The sequence below is a fragment of the Plectrocnemia conspersa genome, unplaced genomic scaffold, assembly GCF_051122295.1.
Source record: "Plectrocnemia conspersa isolate PC_06_02 unplaced genomic scaffold, ASM5112229v1 ptg000012l, whole genome shotgun sequence".
Lineage (NCBI taxonomy): Eukaryota > Metazoa > Arthropoda > Insecta > Trichoptera > Polycentropodidae > Plectrocnemia > Plectrocnemia conspersa.
Window position 1 is genome coordinate 12,667,209 of NW_028277176.1, and position 22,976 is coordinate 12,690,184.

The following is a 22,976-nucleotide window of genomic DNA, read 5'->3' on the forward strand; positions in this document are numbered from 1 at the left end:
TTAAAATTGAATACGAATATTTTAATTGTGGTATTTATAAACATTTTACTAGTTATCTTTCTTAATCAGAAAATATAACTGAAACCAGGGATGTCATTTAAATTTTTCCATACGTAGTAATATACACAATTATATACTTAGCATTATTTATAAAATATAAAAAAATGATTACCACGTGGAAAATAATTGTAAAAAAACATATAATTTAGTAAAAGTATTACACGTTTAAATTTTTAACTTATTTAGCCCGAACTATAAAAAACGCAAAAACTTATGGAACAACCTAATATATGTCCGTGGATCGCAATGACGGCATGTCTTTTAGACCCGAATTTTGCAATAAGCTTAGGCTTGCAGTCGAGATGTAATGTTCCATTCTGTGCAGTTTCTTTATTATATTTTAAGAGGTAAATACAAGAGTTGTTAAAGGTTTTGTCTTGGTATTTTTGAGTTTTGTTAAGATTATGTTCTTTAATTAACTATATTAATTATTTGTGTTGTTTACATAAATTGATGAACCAGTATTTATAGAAACAGGAATATTATTTTGCATAGAATGAATATACATTTTTATGCAGTATCTATGGTTCATTATTTATTGAAATAACATAGCTTCAATATTTTAAGTATAAAAGTATTGCGTGAATACTGTATTCAAGGGCTCTGTATTTAAATAATTTATGTATTAATCTGTCGTGCAATATTGTATCGAAGGCTTTTTCAATATCGAGTATCGATAATTATTTACTCTATATTGTTAGTAATTTGGGTACATAGTACTACAATTAATCTAGTCGCATATTCATAATATAAAACATGAATATGCAAATAACAATTTATTAAACACGCATATAAAGGATGTATATTTTTTATGCAAATATGCAAATCGCGTCGTGTGTACGAAATAATTACAATAATTCATTTTCTAAATAACATTTAAACACCCGTCCTGTTTAGCATAATTAGCGCAGTGTAAACGGTGTTTATTTTCTAGCAGTGGAAAATGGTCGGGGAAAATACACATTGAGACATTTCCACCCCTTGAATTTTCCCAAAAATGTGGTCTAGGTATTTCGCGAGGCACGCATGCGCACAAACCCCTATTTCCATGCGCAGATTGATTTGCGTTCGCCCGCCGCACGTCGTCCACGCGTATTCCTCCCGTTTTGTGTCAAAATTTCCCCTGCTCTTCGCCATCGATCCCACTGACGATCAATGGATCCAAACTGGAGCTGGAATAGCGGGATAGATCTGACGTAGCCGAGGCGGGGATCTAATGACGGACAACTGAACGATACATCAGCCACGTTGTTTACCTCGGGTTAGTCTGTGTTTTATTTCGCCATTAATGTTATAGGAACGAGATTAAATATTGTTAAAAATGTTTTCTAGAATAACAATTTAATTAAGAAATTTCGAGTTTATGTTATTAACTAATATTATTATATTATATTTTGACAAAGAACGCTAGAGCAAATTAAATATTTTTTATATTATAATTAGCATTACCCATATTTATTATTTATATTGGTAATAATGGCATTAAAATACTTAAATAATTATTAAAAAATATGTGTGGCTTAAAAAATATTTTATTTCGAAAAGTCCTGTTGGATATATATATTTGACATAAATTATATTATTTTAAGCGTTTTTTTTTTAACTCAAGCTTAAAACATATTTTAGTTTATTATTTATCTCTTCAAAAAATGTTTGATTTAAATAAAAAAATCATTTTTCAACCTAATACGAGTATGAAATAAGTATATAAATCAAATAGACAGTTAATAAAAAGTCCAATTAATTAAATATTTTTTTGCCATTATTAGAATATTATATAATTTATAAATCACGTTTTCATTTATATGTGATTTTTGTGGCATTAGAGTAAACTACATTTTAATCATTAGATTAATAAAAACATATTATTTTTGAAGGAATCGCTACTCATATATTTATTATTAAATTACCATTTTTTCTGTAGACATTGCAATTATGACATTGTTAAAACTCATAGCGTGACAAGAAAAATCAATCGGTTGAATGGATTCCGATTATAATTAAATCCAAGTTTTAAAATATATTAACACTGAAAATAAATAATGATTATTTTTACTGTAAATATTAAATCTAATCTACATATTAAAAATTATACGAATTAAGTAAAGTATAAAAAATAAAAATATAATCCATCTTAATATCTTATAAAAAAAATATATATTCTAAAAAAACAGTACTTTATGTGAAATATCTTACATTTTTATTTTATTTTTGGGTAACAGATACATTTTTTTAATCAAAGTTAATAATTCTTCTCCTTAAAAAAAGTTCTTTATTTAAATTTATACACATAACTTTTAAAACTATATAAACAGACATTCGCAGTATTTGTACAATAAAAGACATAACCTTTTAAAACAACACAAAAATATGTAAGTCATCTTAATATATCATACATAATATAAATTTGTATTATTCATTAAATCATTATTTTATATTTGTTCACTTTTTAGTAGAATTTATTATTTCTATATATAAAAAAAAACACTATAAAAAGCTTATATAAATATTAGTTAATTTGTGTATATTATTGAGAATATTCATTTAAAATAAACCTAGATTTTGTGATTTTTGTGATGATATAAAAAAACAATTGAATATTAATATTATTGTGTAATTTACTATTATTTCAAAATATATATTATAGAAAGCAATTTTTCCATATTAGGATTTCAGAGCTCACTAAGATTCTCAGAATAAAATCTGATTCAGTTCATATCGTTTTTGAATTAAAATTTCCTAATATATATTTTTTTCTCGTGTCATGTTCGATTACAGACGTTAGCGACCACCTTGTTGATTAGTTACAAGTATCCATCCTGGTCCTTGGCTGCATGAAGCACTTCTTCGGCTGTCATCCTCATCCATAGGCATATATTTCGCAATCAAGATATCTTATTTTTTCCAACCCATTTTCTACCTTCGATTTTTCTTATCAGCAAGGTATGAATAATCTCATATTTCGAACCTCGAATTATGTATCCGAGGTACTCCATATTCTTCAGTTTGATGGTTGAAAGGAGTTTTTGATCGCGTCTTGTTATTAAAAGAATTTGTTCATCGGAGGCTCTACAGTATAAATCCACAAGTGCTAGTTTGTAAGACCAGCTTTAAATTTTTTAATAATCTCTTCTTTAGGGTACATTTCGTCATTTATTTAACTACTCAGGTATTTAAAATGCTTTACCCTCTCAATTTTATCTCCGTCTATTAATAAGCTTACCGGGCCCACATAGAGCTTGTATATAACCATACATTTTGTTTTATCGATGCTTATTCGTAGACCCTCTTATAAACATTATTTATTTACACTATCCAGGGATCTTTATAGGTCGTCAACGGTCTCAGCAAATATTTCCGTGTCATCAGCATAACGAATTTTGTGAATTGTCTCTCCGTCGATTTTTATTCCTTTTTGTACCTAGTATTTTTTATGTATGGTTTCCGAATATAAATTTAAAAGAGTGGGAGAAAGAACGCATCAATCTCTGACACCTCTCTGTATTGGAATATTTTCGGTTAGATCCAGTGGCGTAGCTATGGTATTTGCCGCCCAGGGCGATCCTTAAAATTGCCGCCCCCCCCCCATATATTTTTTGCAGGATCATAAAATCAGCATTTCTTAAAATAATAAATTGGTTATTATTAAGCTCTTGTTATTTGTGGATTTATATATGTTTTAGTGCATTCAGGGTTAAGAACCACACTTGACGATCCCATCGCGAATATGCCGCCCCCAAGCAAGTGCCGCCCGGGGCGGCCCGCCCCCTCCGCCCCACCATAGCTACGCCACTGGTTAGATCTCATTATTGCTGATTGATTGCAATACAGATTTTTAAGAAGCCTTACATCTCTGTCATCTAGACCGATAGAAGTTAGACTTTCTATAAGATGATCATGTTTTCTCAAAATATATGAAACAAATGTTAATAGACTTACTCCATAAAATCTCTGAAGTAGTATCTGCATGCAGAAGGTCGTGTACCTAGGCTGTTCTTAAATTAAAATTGTTCCCTGCTAATGGTTTTTTCGCAATGTATGAATTTTTTAGTGAAAGTCTCGTCTCATTAAGTTGATAAATATGAAGTCGTTGCACGAGTTCGAATTGTTTTTTTTTTGTTAGGGAATAAATGTCGATCGCAACTACCTAGTATATTTTATTAAGGAATTTCGTAAAAATGGTAAAGTTTTCCTCGTTCAGATTTTTCACTTATTGTTTTTTGAATTCTTTATGGTATATTATAGCTCAGACTTTAATATGTGCGTTCCCGTTTCAAGATTGTTCTCATTTGTTATGGCTTCTCTACGGTGCCCAAATAATGATTGAATGTACTTAGTTCATTCATTTTTTTTCACTGAATATTTTTTCCTTTGTGTCTTTTTTAATATTTTTTATGTAAATTATAATACATATATACATTGTTATATATGTATATATATTAAGCATTTTAAATATGAAAAATAAAATTATTTATAATACAAATAAATCATAATTTATACTCATTTTCATTAGAGTAACATAAAAAAACTTGTATTATTAATAATGATTTTTAACACTTGATATTTTAGCTCAAAATTAATTTATTAATATTAGTTAATGACATTACTTAGTCTGTTTTACACCGGATGGGAAAAACATTTTTGTTGCTAATTTCTTGAGAACTGAAATAAGCTGTTGATTGTCATAATTAACAATACACTATGGCAACACATAGATCAGACGACAATGACCCTGATATTCACAGAAAAGGTGGCACAAGTCCAATTATTTTCATCTCAAATGCCACTGCTAGGTTTTTAATCAAATCGAGTGTTGTGTGTGCATTATATTATATTTATTTCATATTTTATATGTGAGTCAAATCAATGCGGTGCATAAATTAACTCTCACATAAAAGGTGATAGTTCAGGTTTATTTTAGGCTATTCGAATAAATGTATCACTCTTGAATTGTTGAGTGCAAGTACTCATATATCTTAAACATAGACAGGATTTGATGAAAATACGGGATAATAGAATACAAGGATAAATCGTATTGTTTTAAGATATCTACAAAATTATTTTTAACACAGACTATGTTTTAAAAAATCAGTTAAAAATTCATTAGCGCCTTTTTATTATTATATTTATATCATCATTACTTCAATCAAGTGCCTACAGAAGTCAGTGCTGCAGTGTAAGTAATGCTGTTTATTGTTTTTATTTTACTTTATCCTCATCATTTTCCTCTTTCGGTTGATTGACATTAGAAACAATTTCCATTTCATTTATTATTTAAAACCCCTGATCATTTAAATCACGTTCGACCAACTTCTCGATGTTAACTTTATAGGCATTTTTAAAATCCTTTAAATTTGTCATTAATCAGCATCCACTTAATTTTGTCAAGGGTATTTTTTTTATAAACATATAGTAGTTATGTATTTGTTTTTAACATGCTTTCATTTAATTAGAATGGCCATTATATAATAACAATACTATTTTATATGGTGATCCTTTACTCTTCAGTTCTGTTTCTTCTGTTTCTTCAAGTATTAAAAATTGCACTTTATGTATTATATATTTTTATAGTTACAAAAGCTTAGAGGATACAAAGTTATTTTATATAATAAAATAGGGAGAGATAATTATGCTAGTGAATATTGAGCAGACATTGAAAACTTTTTCATTGAAGAACTTAACCTTCACGCAAGATTAATCTCGCACGATTTCATAGCAAATAAATTAAAGTTATTTTTCAAGTAGAGCAAACCACATATTAGGTTGTTTTATATAAAGTGGCCGATTTTTTAGTGAGGCATAAAACACTATAACAATAAAAAACACTATATTTTTTATTAATCGTCTTATGCTCCATATGCAAAAAATATATTTTGCCAACGATTAAGCAATGAATGAATCGATTTCTTATAAAAATCTTAATTTTTAGAGTATGTGAAATCGACAAAGGATTTTATTTATCACTCCGATTATTGTGTTTTGTAATTCGAAGGAAGTCTGAATAATTAAAAAGGTGATAGTATGTAGGAGTAATGGGAAATATGGGAATGAGGCAAAATTTCCATTTTAATTTGTTTAATTTTGCAACAGTAATTAATTCTTGCTCAAAATCTGTTAACCAACGTTGAATGTTTTATGGTTATTTTTATATGCATGGTTTCAATTTCATTTTAATATGAGATTCCATTCTATAATAATAGTCTCGTCTTGCTTAAGGAACGATCGATGGATACCATTAAAATGCCACCTATTTTTTTTGGGGTAAATTCATTTTTAGAGCTTATTTGCTGTCATACAACTGTTCCGATCTTCTCTGGTTGTCGTAAAAAAATTAGTACTTAATCGCAGGTAATAATTTTCTTTATTAATAGTTTCTTATTGTTTTTGCAGTACTATTTTGTTCAGTTTTTGCATCTCTCATATGGCATCAAGATGTTATAAAACAGTTGCGGAATAAATATTTTTAGCTTCATATATGTTTCCTATTCTTTCTACACCAACAGCAGATATATATAATATATTATTATCGCTAATATAAAATTTCTCCAATTAACGTCATACAGTTCTCAGACTTACAGTACCTTCGCCAAATCCTAAATATATTCTCGTACCCTGCGCTACATTGTGTTTTAGTTTGACCTCATAAGAAAAGGATTCGGGAATATTTAGTCGACACCATAATGCATAGGAGCTTAAAAAAAATCGAATAATAATTTAAGAGCAAATAATAAAAATAATAAAAAAAAACCTGTCGTGATAAAAAATATGTTCATTTACTACGAACGTTTTTTTGCAAATCAATCTGTTTTCATGAGTAAAAATCGACTATTTGATATGAAACAAACTAATATTTTATATTAAATTATCAATCAATATAATATGCTCAAAAATATTTCTTTGACAGACAATTATTTTTTACCACTCGTCTTTAACCAAATACATTCAATCCTTTTGTATTTGTATTTAATTTACTAATTTTAGACTCTTTTTAGATATGTTGTTAATATTATTATATTGACAAACCATGAAATTTACAATTGCAACCTCATTAGATTATTCAACATCATGCAAAGATATAATACTGACATTATCGCAGTAAATCTATTTTAATATTTTAATGCTCAACTTGGCAATAATGTCACGCCTTCCACTTGTCATGTTTATATTTAACGTTAATTAATTTCGCCCCAGAAACGCATTAATTAATTACGGTTAATTGTGTTTGTTTATGCGTAATTTTACGCGTATGATTTATATTAATTTTTTATAATTTATGTAATATCCGTTCCTTTGTAATAGTCAATCGTTGAAAAGCATTCCGGAGATAAAGTGGTTCACCTTCGATCAAGTAACTCGATTGTTATTAACAAGAAAATGCTGGTTCGCAACATGGTCAAGTTTAAACTAATAATTATTGGTTATGCATTGGCAGCATATGTTCAATACAAGTATTATATGGAACACCTGAGATTTTTTCTTACATTTCAGGCTTGGACGCATAAATTTATGGGATAGTTAAGAGATACTCTCAGTAATTGAAGAACAATAATTTGACTGATTTGTGGAATAAAATATTATGAATAATGTATTATTCAATTATACATTTGAATAGAGATTTTAAAACCTGAAACATAAATACAAAGGTTAATTTATAAAAATGACAGAGATTGAGTTTAAAGTATGGTACCATTAGGTGAATGGTAGTTATTTTATGTAGTACGTTTACCTCTCGTAAATTTTAATGTGTGTTTAAAAACATATACTTTTTGGCAGTAATTTATATTTCCATATCTAAATTAAAAAGTAGAAATATTTAATTTTTATAATATAGATTTAAATATTTTTTATTTATTTGTAATATAAGTATGGGGGATAATGCTCAATATATAATTTCATATAACTATCTTTTATAAAGTTTTTAAAACCATATTATAACCGTTTTAAAATTAGATATGGTAGCTAGATATTTATCTGAATAAATTTAATTGGGTAATCAGAGAACTTTCGATAAAGGCAAATTAAAAATGTGTTTGAAAGTGTTTTAAGAGTTAATACTTTAAGCGTAGATGGAGATTTTGTATTACATCGCAAAAGCTTGCGATAATAGGTCAAAGATGCTCCGCTTCGTTATGCGGAGCGCGTATCACTTTAACAATATAATGGCGATTAGCGTGCTGTATGGTACGCTAGTTCGTAGCGTCCTTAAATATGGCTGCATTTTATGAAATCTCAGCAAAGTACATTAATAAAAAAATCTCAGGTATCGGTATGATTAAGAGGCAAATTCGTATTTGTATTCTAGTACTTCTTTGATAGGAGCGTTGAGTACTCTAATATTTTTGTTGCTAAGCGGCGGTGTCGACAATCCGTTTGCTGCGAGCTTCTCAATGAGCTTGTTATACACAAAAATGTTTTCAGCGATAGCTACGAGGAGCTGAAAAAAAATATGCTTGGGGTTTAAGTACTACATAATTTTTATATTCTTGAGCGGCTTTACTTAACATTTTAAATAATAATTAGCGTTTTAAAGTCTGTTAGTATTTATACGTATGTATGTGTTTGAGTAAAATTGTAAATAGGCTATCATGACGCATCGGAAAATCTATAGAGTCATGATAGTCAGATTTGAAATAAATAAATAAAATAATAATTTTATATATCTGGCTTATTGATGTTTAGGTTGGCTATCCATCAATTTTTTTTGTGGAGGCTGTCATATTTCCACGACGGTTGTTTTTGCTAAATTATTATTTATTTTAAATATCATATATATCTATGTATTATATTTACATATATATATTCTTTATTTCAATAATATTTTACAATTAAACAAAGTGTTTTAAATAGCATTATAAAATTGGTGACAAATATTTACCTGAAATATTAAATTATATTGGGAAAAAGCCTTTTTAATATCAAATAAAAGAGCGGACCTTAAAGGTATAATCACGTTTGTCGCGAACATTTATATTTAGAAATGTCGACTCTGTTGAATTTTTCTTGCGTGTAAAAGGAATTTCGAAATACTATTTACATGTAAGGAAGAAAAATATAAAGGAATATATGCCTAATATAGTTAGTTTATTTCGTAAAATAAGTATAAAAAAATCTTATTTAGAATAAATTTGATTTGTATTAATAAATGCACAATATCCATTAAAATTTGAGTCGTATAAATGTTACCGGTTGATTTCACATTTTTATCACCATATATAAAATTGAAATTAGCATAATTTATCTTATCAGAGCTTTACAATTTTATGGATTCAATCTAATAATCAAAATTATCACCAAAAACATCAGAAACACTCATCTATCCATAAGATGAAACTCTAATGGTCTGTAATTTAATTTAATTATATTTATGTGATAAAATTAAGATTTTAACAAATATGTGCAAACGCGATGAAATGCAAAGGTTAATATAATTAATATTTGGATATTTCTACGAATTCTATACAATATGTGTATCGTAAGTTTTAATTGTTCCAAAGTCACATAGCTTTGTAACTCAATTATATGTAATTATAAGCTGCTGGCGTCGTATAGAAGTTTGAGCCAGACTTTCGATTATGAATTTCATATTGGATAAAGCATATTTAAAATGGTTTTAGAGTTTTTCAAATAATATTACTTTGTGGTAAATTCATTTCTGATGATTTATGAGAATATTCCTTATATTAGAATCGTTGAACTTATAAATATATATTGAGTAAAATTTGCGTGTTGTAAAAAATAAATATATTGTGTTTTATAATAAAAGGGGTTATATGGAAAATGCAGGCTTCAATATATGCATTTTTTTCGTTTTGTCTACGTCTGAAAAATCCAGTTGTATGAACTCTGGTTTTCAGATTTTATTGCCAGAGCAGGATTGACGTGAAGAGGGAAGCGGCTGTTTTTAGATTTTTTAAGTCTTCATCTATGGTTGATGCAGCTCCATTGTAAATTCGGTCTTGGGTCAGGATTATCAGGTGCAAGTTCTGTTAAAACAAATTCCAAGTAATAGAGGATTAAATGCAGTTATTTACGCTTAGTATAAATAATAAAGGTTTTCTTGCTCACCTCATCTCGAGACGATGACCAATTACAATGATTTGGCGGGTATAATTGGATTTGTTTATATAAATTAATATTTCTTTTTAAAATATTCACGTTACCATTCGAGTTTGAACAGTAAAAATTCGGCAACCATACACAAGTTCATTATGCACTAAACATGCTTTTTTGTCAATACAATATTGATTGTGAGGAAAACAAGTATTATATTTACGACTCACCGATAAGTACCTTTTTATGCTGACAATCTGAGGGATTAGCTAAAAGTATTTCCAACGGCTAATTGTTAGTGACACTGAATGGCATTTATTTATTGCGCTTTTAACCCGTATTACAAATAACTTTTTTCATGATCAATGAGGCGATTTTAATAAGGGATTCATACCTGCTTGATAATCGCCAGTGGTTCCTATAGCTCACATGTTGGTTTAAATAGTTGATTGCAAAATATATTTATTATTAATTTAATTTACAAGATGATTATACATAAACAATTAGTATTTTTTTTTATTATGATATTATGTACATGTAAAGACAACATCCCATTGGATGCCTCTCCATATTTATTATTATAAAATGTAATTAATTTTATATATATATATATATATATTTTATTGTGAAATATAAAATTACATTTCAATAAGCTTATAACCATTCTAAATTTGACGTTCATTTATCAATAACGATCTTACAACATAAAAAAAGAAAAAGGCACGTAAAAATATAGTCAAACGTTTCGTTTATTAGCTTATATATAACTTATTCCATTGGAGTACTAAGGCATTTAAAATTTGTGCTTACGCATCTACAGCAAGATGTGCTTATATAATTGTGCGTTTACATTTTAAGTCAGCGTTATTTTGAATTCAATTACTAAGCATAATATTTCTAGATATTTTGTAATATTTTCCGTGTTTTAATGATAGTGTTGTTGAACCGATAATCTGTTATGAAGTATTTTTAGGTTATAAAACGGCGTTTTATATTTTTTTTTATTGTTTGTGTTGCTTTGATTTAAGGTTCATAGAATAAATATTATTTTTTTAATTTATACTGGGTATGCATTTTTTTATAATACAGATTGATTACTAATACGGTTTTAATTTTTAATATCAGTATTAAGGCCGCAATAGCGGCATGCCTTTACACAATAGACGGAAGCTTAGTTGTATGCTATATGCTTCACAAGTCTAGATATAATATACATTTACCTGTTCACTTATGGGAGTTAAATAATGAGTTTATAGTTCTGCAATATATCTTAGAGTAGTTGGCAACTTGGTTTATTGATATTAATAATCAGTTATTTTTTAATTATACTATACACGACTTGCTTCTCGAGGATGTAGAGCGAAATATTTGACGATTTGATTAATTATTTAAATTAATTTAAAGGTTTAATTGCTTGGGTATTATTAATTCTATTTAAGCAGATTAATAATATATAATACTAGTCAAAAGTATTATCGAATATTTATTATTTTATTTCGTGTCCATTTTATAATAATCATTGTAAAATAATGCAAAACTAATTTATTTGAGACATAATTTCAAGGTAAACATTTCAACAACATGTTGTTTTATTTAGCAAACAAAACGCTTGATAGATGAAAAGATACTTAATCGATTTAATACGTTTAAAGAAAATTCTTGATTTTGTATGAGCTATTTAAATTAATTAAATCTTATTCAAGTTCTAGGACCACCGCAGCAAACTGTATTTTTTATATAAACAATCACCTAATCTATTTCATGCTGCTGTTGTGATTGCATCGAATGAGCCTAGACCTTGTGGCACCAAAAATATATATATATATATATTAATACTTGTATTAGATATGAGAGTATTATTTGATGTACAATCAACTTAATATATTATCGGCAGTTCTTGTTTTGTAAGCTAAATAAATCGTGTCTGCTAGATATAGTATGACAACATGATGATGTAAATTGTAAAGTTTGTCAACGTAGAGTAAACGTCATGATTAGTTATAATGCTTAGCTTAGTTTGAAAACTACAATAGATTAATCGGTCTATAAATTGATATTCTATTTTATTTAATGGTATCAAATATTTAATAATTATTACTATGAAGAATTGAAAAAACATTTCATTAATCCAAAATAACAAACATGCAGGTGACAATATTTGATATAATCATAAGCTGATTAACATTTAAAAAATATGTAATAAATGTCTTTAATTCTTAAAAATAAAATCTTTGCGTTTAGATTAAAAATATTTCCAGTAGCTTTTAATGCTAGTATATGATATTTTCAGCATATAATTGTTGTATCACTAATTTGACAAAGATCTAGATAGTCTTTATAGTTTGTTATATGTTTCACTAACGTATATTGTATATGAGGTTCTTTTTAGTAAATAGTATCAGTATATTATTATGTTTTTTGTTATCGAAGTTCGGCTTTTGTGCATTGTTGCAGAGGTGGTGGGCTTGGTAAGATGGAAGTTGAGGGACAGGTGATCGCAGTCGGTGTATCGGGTGAAAGGCACAGAAAAGGAAGTAGGAGACTCTAGGTGACATTGAGGAGCCCCAATCGGTTTGGGGCATGGGCAGCCTGCCGGAACTGCGGCGTTTGGGGGCTACGACCCCCAGCCCCCCGCCGATCGCGAGACAGACTTACAATGCCCCCAGGCATTCAGTAGGTGAGCCAAACTTAATTTGATTGCTACTAAAATTTTCAGAAGAGCCTACAAGTCTCGGGAGAATCGCAGCGTGTATCCCAATAGTAGATACATTAAGCAACTTTTTTGTTGCCTCACGTCTGCAATAACTTTATTACTACTGTTTTTTTCGGAGAAACCCTGGAAGTTAATCGTGAGGAGCGTTCAAATAGTAGCACCGTATAGAATATAATTAAATAAAAACCATGAACACAAGTTCATCTTTAACTCATATAATAAATACGATTCGAGTTGGTCGTTTTGAAACGCTTTTTAGCATGTTATACTAAATTTATTTACCTAATATTTTCTAAATACAACAACAGTTTTAAGCAGTTACTTATACAAATATATTAATACTTACTCATATTATATAATTTTATTTTAAAATGCATTCGAATGTTATATTAAATACACTTCGTTTATTAATCTATATACTAAATTTGCGTAAGTATTGCGAATCACAAAAGTCGATACACTTTCATAGCATTTGGGAAATTCAACTTGAAACCGGTTTCTGCTATGTTTATTTATTTTTTATTGATTGAATTTATAGCAGTTCAACCGGTAAATCCACTGCGTCACGGTTAATCGAAAATAAGTATCTAAGTAAAAATATAATATTACTAAGATTACATTATTTTTTCATATAAAGTGCCCGATTATTCTAGTCAAATTTAAAAGGTCATCTTTTTGAATTACGAATTTATTAATCAAAGTATGCTTAATTTACAGAAATTGCCTTTTGTCAAAAATTTAACAACGAATGTATCCATATTTAAAAAAAATTGCTTTTAGATGTTGTGAGGATGTCAAAAGCTTTTAAAATATAAATATGATTATTGAATTACGTAATTCTAAGAAACAGGTCTAAATGTTTAAAATTATGATTATCTGTAGGGAAAAGATCCTGGAAATATGGGGGATGGGGCAATTTGTATCATTTTGTAACGGTATTTGTGAAGTATGAGATCTCAAGTCTATTTACCAATGTTGAATATTTTATGGTTATTTTTATGCATAGTTATAATTTCCTTAAAATATTATTTCACTGTAATAGTTTTGCCCGGTTTAAGAAACGAGCAATGAAAAATTCCCATGGAGTACCATTATACTGTCACCATAGTTTTTTTTTTGGTACGAATTCGGTTTCGGAGTATACTGCCTATCTAGCTATAGTAGAAAATTAATAGTTATCGCAGATCATTTTTTCGTATAGATGTTTTTGAGAAATAATTGTTTTTGCCTTTCGGTCAGCTCATGCTGTACCAATTTGTCTAGTTTTTTTACTTTTATATGGCATCTGAATGTGGTGATACAGCTGCAAGAAAAAATCCAAGTCTGCTGTGAGTGTTGGAACAATTGTTTTTGGATTATCAGTGTTTTTCATCAACAAAATATGGTTTTCTATAAGCTTATTTTTAAGGTTACATAAAATAAAAATTAGTATTAATTTATCAACACAATGTCTAACAGTTCTCTGATTAACAGTACTCTCGCCAAATCCCAAGTTAATATTCCTTGTTGCCTGCGCTGAATTGGGTTTCAGTTTGAACTCGTACAAAAAATGAATACATAAATATATTGCCGACACCATAATGCATATAAATCCAAATATAGTTATTTACTACGAATGTCTTGTTCCAATGACTTTTTTCGTAAAGTGCAAAAATCGGTAACTTGATATGAAACAACTTAATAATATATTTGCTATGCCACTTTATTAAAATAAATAAAAAAAAAATATTAGGTTTAATATTGTGAATTATATTTATATGTTATATTAAAATTAAGCTATATCCATTGTTATATGAATAGTGTTGTATTCCCTTTAGGCAATACCTCTAAATCCTAATTAAAACTGTCCTTCGCATTGTTCCATGTGTATAAAGCCAAGAAATTTTGCGATAAAACTCTGTGAAATATTGTAGCTGACAGTATCCAAGGTTGCTTTATTTATTGTTGAATTAGTTTACGGGTACCTTGATAAAATTAATGCGTTGGCGAATTAAAAAAAGGCGTAGCACATGTATATGTACTATTTTGAAATAAAGGTAAAAGTCATAAATTATTTGTTTGTTAAAAATAAATCATATATTTATAACTTTAGTTTTTATGGTGAATTTAAATTAACTTGGTATATGCTACTAATAAATAAAATATATTATAAGGTTTACAAATAATTTAACTTTTACTTATATTGTAATAAATAACAACATTTATAAAAATATGGATTTTCACAAAGCATTTATATTATTCATATGACATTAAACACAATTTGTCATAAAAGAGTTTATAGATATATTTTATAGCTACTCATGAAATGTTCCGTTTTTTCGCTTAGTTGTAATTTTATTTTAGTGTTAAACTTCTTGCTTGAATTTCGTCTTTCAGATGTTGGATTGTCTGAATAAACATATTCTTTTAAATAGTATGATAATAAAAATATAAATCTGGCAAACACGATAGCCGAAGTAAATGAATCCTTTGTCTGTCATAGTGTGTAAAAGCTCAGATATTGTATACGCCAATATTATTTCGACCTCGAATAAATATAAAAAAAACCTATTCAATACCTGTATCAGGAAATAGACATCCATTGATAATGCGTTGAAAAAAGATCTATATATTCCGCAAATTTGCGATAGGTATATGCTATATAACTATTAAAAAATATTTTTTTAATAAATAAAATATCTTTAATTAATATGTAAAGTAGCCTGATATTTAATTTATAAAACTCTTTATATCGATGAGTGTAATTATAAAATTATAACATTGCCACGATATCCGTGACACTACTTAAGAATTTTAGATCGTAAACTATTGACGTACAGAAAAAATAAAAGTTATTTTTATTGATCATATATTAAAAAATCAATATATATATATTGATCAATAAAAGATCTTATTAAATTATTTTAATATATGCCATATTTATTAAATTATGTTATTTACTAATATATGCCATATTTATTAAATTATGTTATGGTGTTTTATTTATAAATTTATTATTTTTAAATATTGATATTATCCTGTTTAAAGTACTTTCCATAAGATATAATAAATTTATATCAATGTTTCTTCCAATTCTCAAAACATTTGTAAAATGCACTATTTGGTAGTCTTCAGTTCACTTTTCTTTGGTCGCAAATCATTTTAATGTTTTCTTTATTTGCGGAATCAGAGAAAATCGCATCATGCAAAATCCAACATTTGTTTGCCCACAATTCTTATGTTTACTTTTTTATATTTTTTCGAGTAAATGACGTAAAACCGCAAGGTAATGTTTTTTTTTATTAAAAGTACAAATATTACCTGGTGTTAGAAATTTGTAATGAATTACAACGATCTATTCGTTGTTAACGGTAGAAGAACCTAGACATTCGATCGAACTGGACGTGCTTTTTTTGGTCTTGTCAATGTTTTGATGTCATTAGCATATAATCATGATTTGTAACTTATTTAAACACCTTAAAATAATGGAAAAGAAAGTGCATTCAACAATCACTCATAAATAATTGACTGCCAATTGTTTCATGTCTATAATGCTAGTTAAAATTTCTATATATGAATTGTACGAAATTCTACTTTCTTGATATATTTAGAAATTATAAAGCATACTTTTTTAATTTATTTCACAATTTAATGTGCGAGGTCGTTCATCATATTCTCATATTCTATATACATATTCACGGTTGTTTTGAAAACATTTGTAGCATTCATAAACCCTTAGATGCGACATAATATTATCTTAAAAAACCTTCTACAAAATTTTTCACAATTTCAATACACTATATTGCATATTTAACGCAACGTTTTTTATTTTTTGATATAGCTGAAAATATGGTTGATAATTAATTATTTATCACATCTTGCTTGAATGTGTATTACAAGTAAACATATATTTTCACTGGCATTTCAGTGAAATCATATCGGAATACAGATATACATATCTATTTCTACTGGTAAAAATTTAATTTCACTGAGAGGTGCTACTGAAATTATATGCTGCTATAAAATGCTATTTGCAGACGTGACATATTATTTGCACGTTTTTTGTTTTTCATAAAATAATGTTAATATCGATTACAATATTGAAAAAGTATATCAGAATAGTAGTTGAAAATGGTTTTTATATTTTTCCGAACCAATACATTGACAATATAATTTTTCAAAATATAGTTAGGACGACACATTACATGTTAAGGTCGAAAATATTCAAACCCAAACCTAACCTAAATGAATTAATTAAATCCAATTTATTGAATGCTCTAAAATTAACGATAGTTTTTAAACTTTCATTAGGCCAAGTTGGGTTTGGTTAATTCCTATAAGATAGATTGAGTTTCAATGATAGTAGAGCAACATATCATCTGTTAAAGCCAAAAACTGAACAATGTGTAAGAATACTGATCTTGACTAGTAAAGTTATACATTTTCATTGACCTAATTAGTGAAATTATATTTCTACTAGTGAAAATTTAATATCACTTAAAAATACACATTCACTGTAACATGAAATGCTATTTTCTGTTAATTATTAAAATATATTATATAATATGTTATATAACTTGATATTTAATCTTTGGATTTATGACGTTCCTGTGTTTTAGTCGTTTATCTACCAACGAAGTTGTATAAGGGTGTATGTAAACATTAGCTACATATTTATCATATAATCGCCAATATCAATGATAAACGCGAAATCCTTGATTAGTCAACAACGACTATTTTTTATGTTTGCAATTTTTTATACGCCCATGGTGACATTCTAAAAAATATTTATCTTAACAGGTGCTATGACTTCAATTCAGGTCAGAAAGCTGTCTGGACCTAGACCGCCATTGAATCTCGAGGTAAACATAATTTCAATACATAAATAAAATACATTAAAATGCTCATTGTTTTATATACATTTTAGGGTTTATCATCAGTGCCAGGTATCGTGGTGGCAGGCAGGCGGAGAGAGTCTTGCACTTCATCTGTCGGTGCAGCTTCCGTTCGGAGATTGGTTCGAGCGAGAATAGCCGGAACAAACGGGGCACTTGTTACACCTGAAAGTGCCACTTTCAGGGCTGCCACATCGTCGTCATGTACACGTGCTATAGCCGCTGCTGCTTTACTTCCTCTTCAAGTGATTGAATCTTATTTTGGAATTATTAGAATTAGAGATAAATGTTTTTTCCTTATTGTGCTTTTAACTATTCATTAAGGTCTTGCAAGGCGCCCATGGACTGTGGCCCCCTGGGCCTCCATTGTTAGCATGTCTGCATCTGACTTCAGCTGTTGCTGCCTTAGCTGGTCCAGCCTTGTTGCATATATTCACAGTGCGACGCTTGATACCGACTTCCTATTTTATTTTAATATTTTTCTTTTTGGCACACCTGTATCCTAAGGTAAAATAAAAGACTGCGGTGTGTTAAGAAACAAAGGTTCCGGCATAACTTCGAAATTATGTATACTAAGTAGAAAGGACGTAAGTGAATAACATTTATTTCATTACCAGTTTTAAATCTTAAACATTTTTCAAAGTATTATCTTAAGAATTAGTCTTAATTGCCCTTTTTAGATTACTGTTAATATACATTATTTTGCCACATACACATAATTTTAATTCAACGTTGCGGTCACGCATTTACTTTTATACAGTTTATTACTACTTATTCATATTTTGGAAACAATTTTAAAATAACGATTTGCGCAATTTGTATAGACGCGTGTTTTTCTCGTAGCCTCTAAGTAAGGTAATCTCCAAGTTGACTACGAAGATCGGGTTGAACTATTGGATTTCGGACTTTGTGGCTAAAATTGAAATGCGGCTGCTTCCTTAGTTTTCTTAGGGTCCTCCTGGACGTTAACTGGTGTGCTCCAAGTCAGAAGATATGTTCGCGTTTTTATATTTTTTTTAGTTAGGAGATGTACTTCGTTCTTTCATTCTCTTGTCATTGTAACTGCAAGACATATTTTACTTACCGTTTGCATTTGTATGGACAGTGCATTCCATTATTTAATACCATTTGAATTTGAGAGTGGTCCTAATCCGCCTAAATAAACGATCGGTACGTGCATTCATGTGCTGCTGGCTTTACACTAAACTTTTTCTGTAAGTCGCAATTAGTTTTTTTATACTTTTAACAAGTGATCACGACGAATTAGGTATTTTCTGACAAAGCTATAAGTTAGATTTGGTATTTATTATAATTATAATCTTCGTAATTGTTGTAGTATAAACAATTTTGATAAAGTGCAGCTTTTAGTATTATTTTTAAATATTGCATGTCATTTAATTGTGCATCTGTAGCATTTTTGTTAAATAAAAATACAGTATTCAGATTTCCAAAGCAATCCATTCACTTCGAAATTTATTTTGTTAAAGATTAAAAAAAAATAATAATAAATTTATTTAAAATATCATGTTTATCAGAGAGTCTTCAGCGAAGATTTTCTTCTTTTTTTTGTATCTTGCATTGGATAATAAGGCTTAAAAGCTGTTTATGACGCATAATATGACCGAATAACAAGATTTTTTTATAATATTTTTTTGTATTAATTCTCGATATTTTTTCATCTGCTACATTTTTCTCTTTGTCTACCATACTAATGCGGTGCATGCATCTGTTAATGGACTCTTAAAAGACTGTGATCTTCCATATGTCTACAGTGTAGAAGCTTTCTTTAAATGGTATAGACTCTACACCAGCGTTCGCGACAGCTTCTAATTTTCGCCGCACAAAAATACGATTGTGTGTTGTTTTTCTTTCTACTTGCGCTGCAATAACGTTTATTATCGGGAAACTGCAGCGTGTATGTATATACAGCGTGTATGTATACTTTGGCGAGTTAAAGCAGAGGTCAATAATAATGTTACACGTATGATATATTATTTTTTGAAATGTAATTAACAACATTTCAAAAATTATTAAAATATTTTTTTATATTATGATACAAATTATAGATATAAATCTACCTGCATAGAAAATTAAACAATAAAAATTAAAAATTAAATCAAAAATTTAAATATATATATATTTATAAAAATCTACAATAACAGATAATTAACTTCCTTTTGCACAGAATCAATAAATATTTTCTACATTATTTTATTATTAATAACTAGTTAAGTGATGCTTTTTATTTCAAAATTAAGGTTTGAAACAATTCATTTTATTATGTGGTTCATTACTTTTTTTCACATACGACTTTGTGGTGAATATTCCAGTCAAAAATGTAAGTTAATGAATTTTCCATCAGCACCATTTTATCTTAGACTAATCGTGAAGATTTTTCTAGTATTTCAATCATATCTATGACATTAAACTTCTGCAGTAGTAGTAACATGAATATTTATTATTTTCAAGTTCTTCAGATACAACAAAAGTGATATATCCTAAGTGCTTTGAGCTATTGTTACGATTTTTCACCGAATTTTTAGATAACTTATTCTTTAGAAATCCTTTAATTTTAGTCGTTTCAATAAAATATTTTTGTGCAAATTTTACTTTAGTAAGGGATTAGTAGTAGTTGCAATTTAATTCACCGATGACAAACTACCTTTAAATATTAATTAATTATTTTTATAAATTCCATGAAATGTTGCTTCTTTTGAGTGAATTTACTAAATTTATTTTTGAATATTATAAATTTATTATATAGTGTCACTTAATAACTTTAAATTTACCCTCTATTTAATTTCAGCGTTAAGGTTATGCCGGCCATTTTTTGCTTGACACACTAGCATATATCCTATTTCGCTGTAACATTGTTGTACTAGAATTGTTACCTTAAATTTCAGATTTACGTTTTGATACCAGCGTATGTAGCTGCGGGCGCTTGCTGGAACCCTTTATCGTTTGCTCATTATTCCTTCTTGATAGGATTGAGCGAGGGTACTATTCGTGGGTCAAATGGTCCCAACGGAGACGCTTTAGCAATGCCAGCAAGACGTGCCCTACACCGGAGACTTATGCGGGTTTCGCGGGCTGCCAGAGACTTCGGGTTACTATTGGCTGCTTTAATTCTACCGCTATTGCCTATTTCGTCATTGGATTTTGCGCCGAGACCCTTTTACGTAAAGGTATATATCGCATAGAAACCTAAAATAGAGTTGAACTTGCTATTATTAGTTAATATATTTTTGTGTGCACACATATAGACCCACCAATTCACTCAAAACAATTCGGATTGCGCGATGGAGTTCGAAAACGGAGTCATAGCTCCTTGTAAACAAGTATTATTCCAAGAAAATAGTACCACCGAGACTTGGCAAAATGGAAAGTCGAATATCACTCAAGTAGGACATTTGTGAATATATCTGTCATAGAGACGAGTTTTTGATACTTTGAATACTAAAATATTAATCAATATTTTGTTTTGTTTTGACGGTTTTTCTGTATAAATAAATATTAGTTACCATCGCGACAACAAAGCTTACGATCAACAAAATTTAAATCAGAAATGAAACTGCAACAAATTTCGTATATAATGATTGTTTAATAACACATCGGTGGCATTAAATATAATTTGGCGAATTCCACTTTGTGTTAAAATACTTCCACTATTTTACTTATGAGAATCTCACATATCTTAAATAAAATATATTCATAAAAGAAGTGTCTCAAAAAAATTAAAATGTCTAATAAAATTCCTCAACCAGTGTGTTTATTAACTTGTTAGAAAATACAGTGTTTGTGAATGAACTTATGAAAATTTGTCTATAAAAGAATTTTAATCTACACAGTTTTATTTACCTGATATATTAAACAAGGAACTCATACAATTTTTGAGATACATGTATAGCCATTAATTAACTATATATGTATGTATACCAGAAAATAAATTGAAACAGAATTTTTGATTTAGACCGATTTAAAGATTTTAACTAGCAGTATTTATATAATAATACAGTTTAATTAAAAAAAACTTTTGGTAGCAGTTGAATTAGGTTTATTTACATTGCATGGCAATTGATATTGAAAAAGGTATTCACAGTAACGACTCATCTCTATTTCATAATAATCTGATTAGTACTCTTTGCTTTATTGCACGTTTGATATTAGATTAATTCGACCTTCGAGGAATGGCAACCGACAGAGTCAGAAGAGGAATTGGAGCTTTGGAGGGATAATTGGTGTGGAGCCCGTGCGTGTCCTGGACAAGAGGAAACTCTGCCAGGAGCAAGTGCCGGATTGGAGGGCGACGGAATACCGCTGGCGGTTTTCATGGCTATTTGCTGCAGCCTTGCATGGTTGAGTTCCATGGCTTTGCCCTTAACGGACACATCGGCGGGACCTGCTCCTTGGAGGTCGTCCTTGAAAGCTCTGATGGACTCTCGGCTGAGACTTGTGGGTCCGCTTTCGTTTTTTATCGGCTTAGAACAAGGTTTTTTGTACGCCCATCTGATGCAGGTGAGCGAAACATTTTGGTTTCTCTTGTAATATATTATATCGGTGTATGTGTGAGCAAAATTTGTTGCAGTGGTATGTAGTGTGCGTTTCGGGAGCTGGACAACCATGGAGAGCTTTGGTAGGAGTCGCTTTATTGAGGGCGCTGGTCGCTTGCACACTCAGCATGCTGTTGGCACATGGTCGTCGAAGATTAGTAGCTGGTAGAACATTTTTTTATATACGATTTTGCATGCGTTTTGTTTTCAGTAATATCATATCCATCAAGACTTAATTTTTATCTGGCAACATTTATCATTCATTTATATGATTGTGGCATAACTAGAAAGTCACTAGAAAACAATTGATTATGGGAATATAGAATATCGCTAGTCGCTTTTTCTCAATCATTTGATAACCGGAGATGAGAAATGGGTATTGTATGAGAATAATTGTTGTATAAGACAGTGGTAATCCAAAGATCAAGTTGCAAAACCTGCCTCGAAGCCTGAACTCACTGCAAAGGGATTGTGCATTACGAAACTCTCAAACATGGCCATACAATAACAGCAAGCTTCTGTTGTGATCAGCTAGATCGTTTACACGTAGATGTTAAAAAAGGCATGCACTTGTCAATAGAAGTCGAATAGTTCTAAATCTCAATAAAACCATGGAACTTGACTACAAGCTTTTATCTCATTCACATAATACAATTTAGTTTGATCGATGCAACATTTTCTAGACGTAAAAAATCAAATTGCAGACGATGTAAAAAGAAGACTATGTTT

General features: G+C 29.1%; 1 protein-coding gene across 3 annotated transcripts in view; it reads left to right on the plus strand.

The window, feature by feature from the left end:
* Positions 1–1,141: 1,141 nt before the first annotated feature.
* The window catches only part of LOC148228253 (uncharacterized), a 29,736-nt gene continuing 7,901 nt past the window's right edge, over positions 1,142–22,976 (plus strand). Inside the window, exons 1-9 of one of the 3 annotated variants that reach the window (XM_088200142.1) lie at positions 1,142–1,321; positions 12,565–12,787; positions 17,603–17,664; positions 17,730–17,942; positions 18,022–18,204; positions 20,601–20,882; positions 20,961–21,098; positions 21,865–22,212; positions 22,283–22,412. In XM_088200142.1, the coding sequence (XP_088056268.1) occupies positions 12,691–12,787; positions 17,603–17,664; positions 17,730–17,942; positions 18,022–18,204; positions 20,601–20,882; positions 20,961–21,098; positions 21,865–22,212; positions 22,283–22,412 (1,453 nt within the window). In that variant the 5' untranslated portion in view covers positions 1,142–1,321; positions 12,565–12,690. The remainder of the gene's footprint in view (positions 1,322–12,564; positions 12,788–17,602; positions 17,665–17,729; positions 17,943–18,021; positions 18,205–20,600; positions 20,883–20,960; positions 21,099–21,864; positions 22,213–22,282; positions 22,413–22,976) is intronic. The other 2 variants (XM_088200144.1, XM_088200143.1) reach the window with 2 other exon arrangements.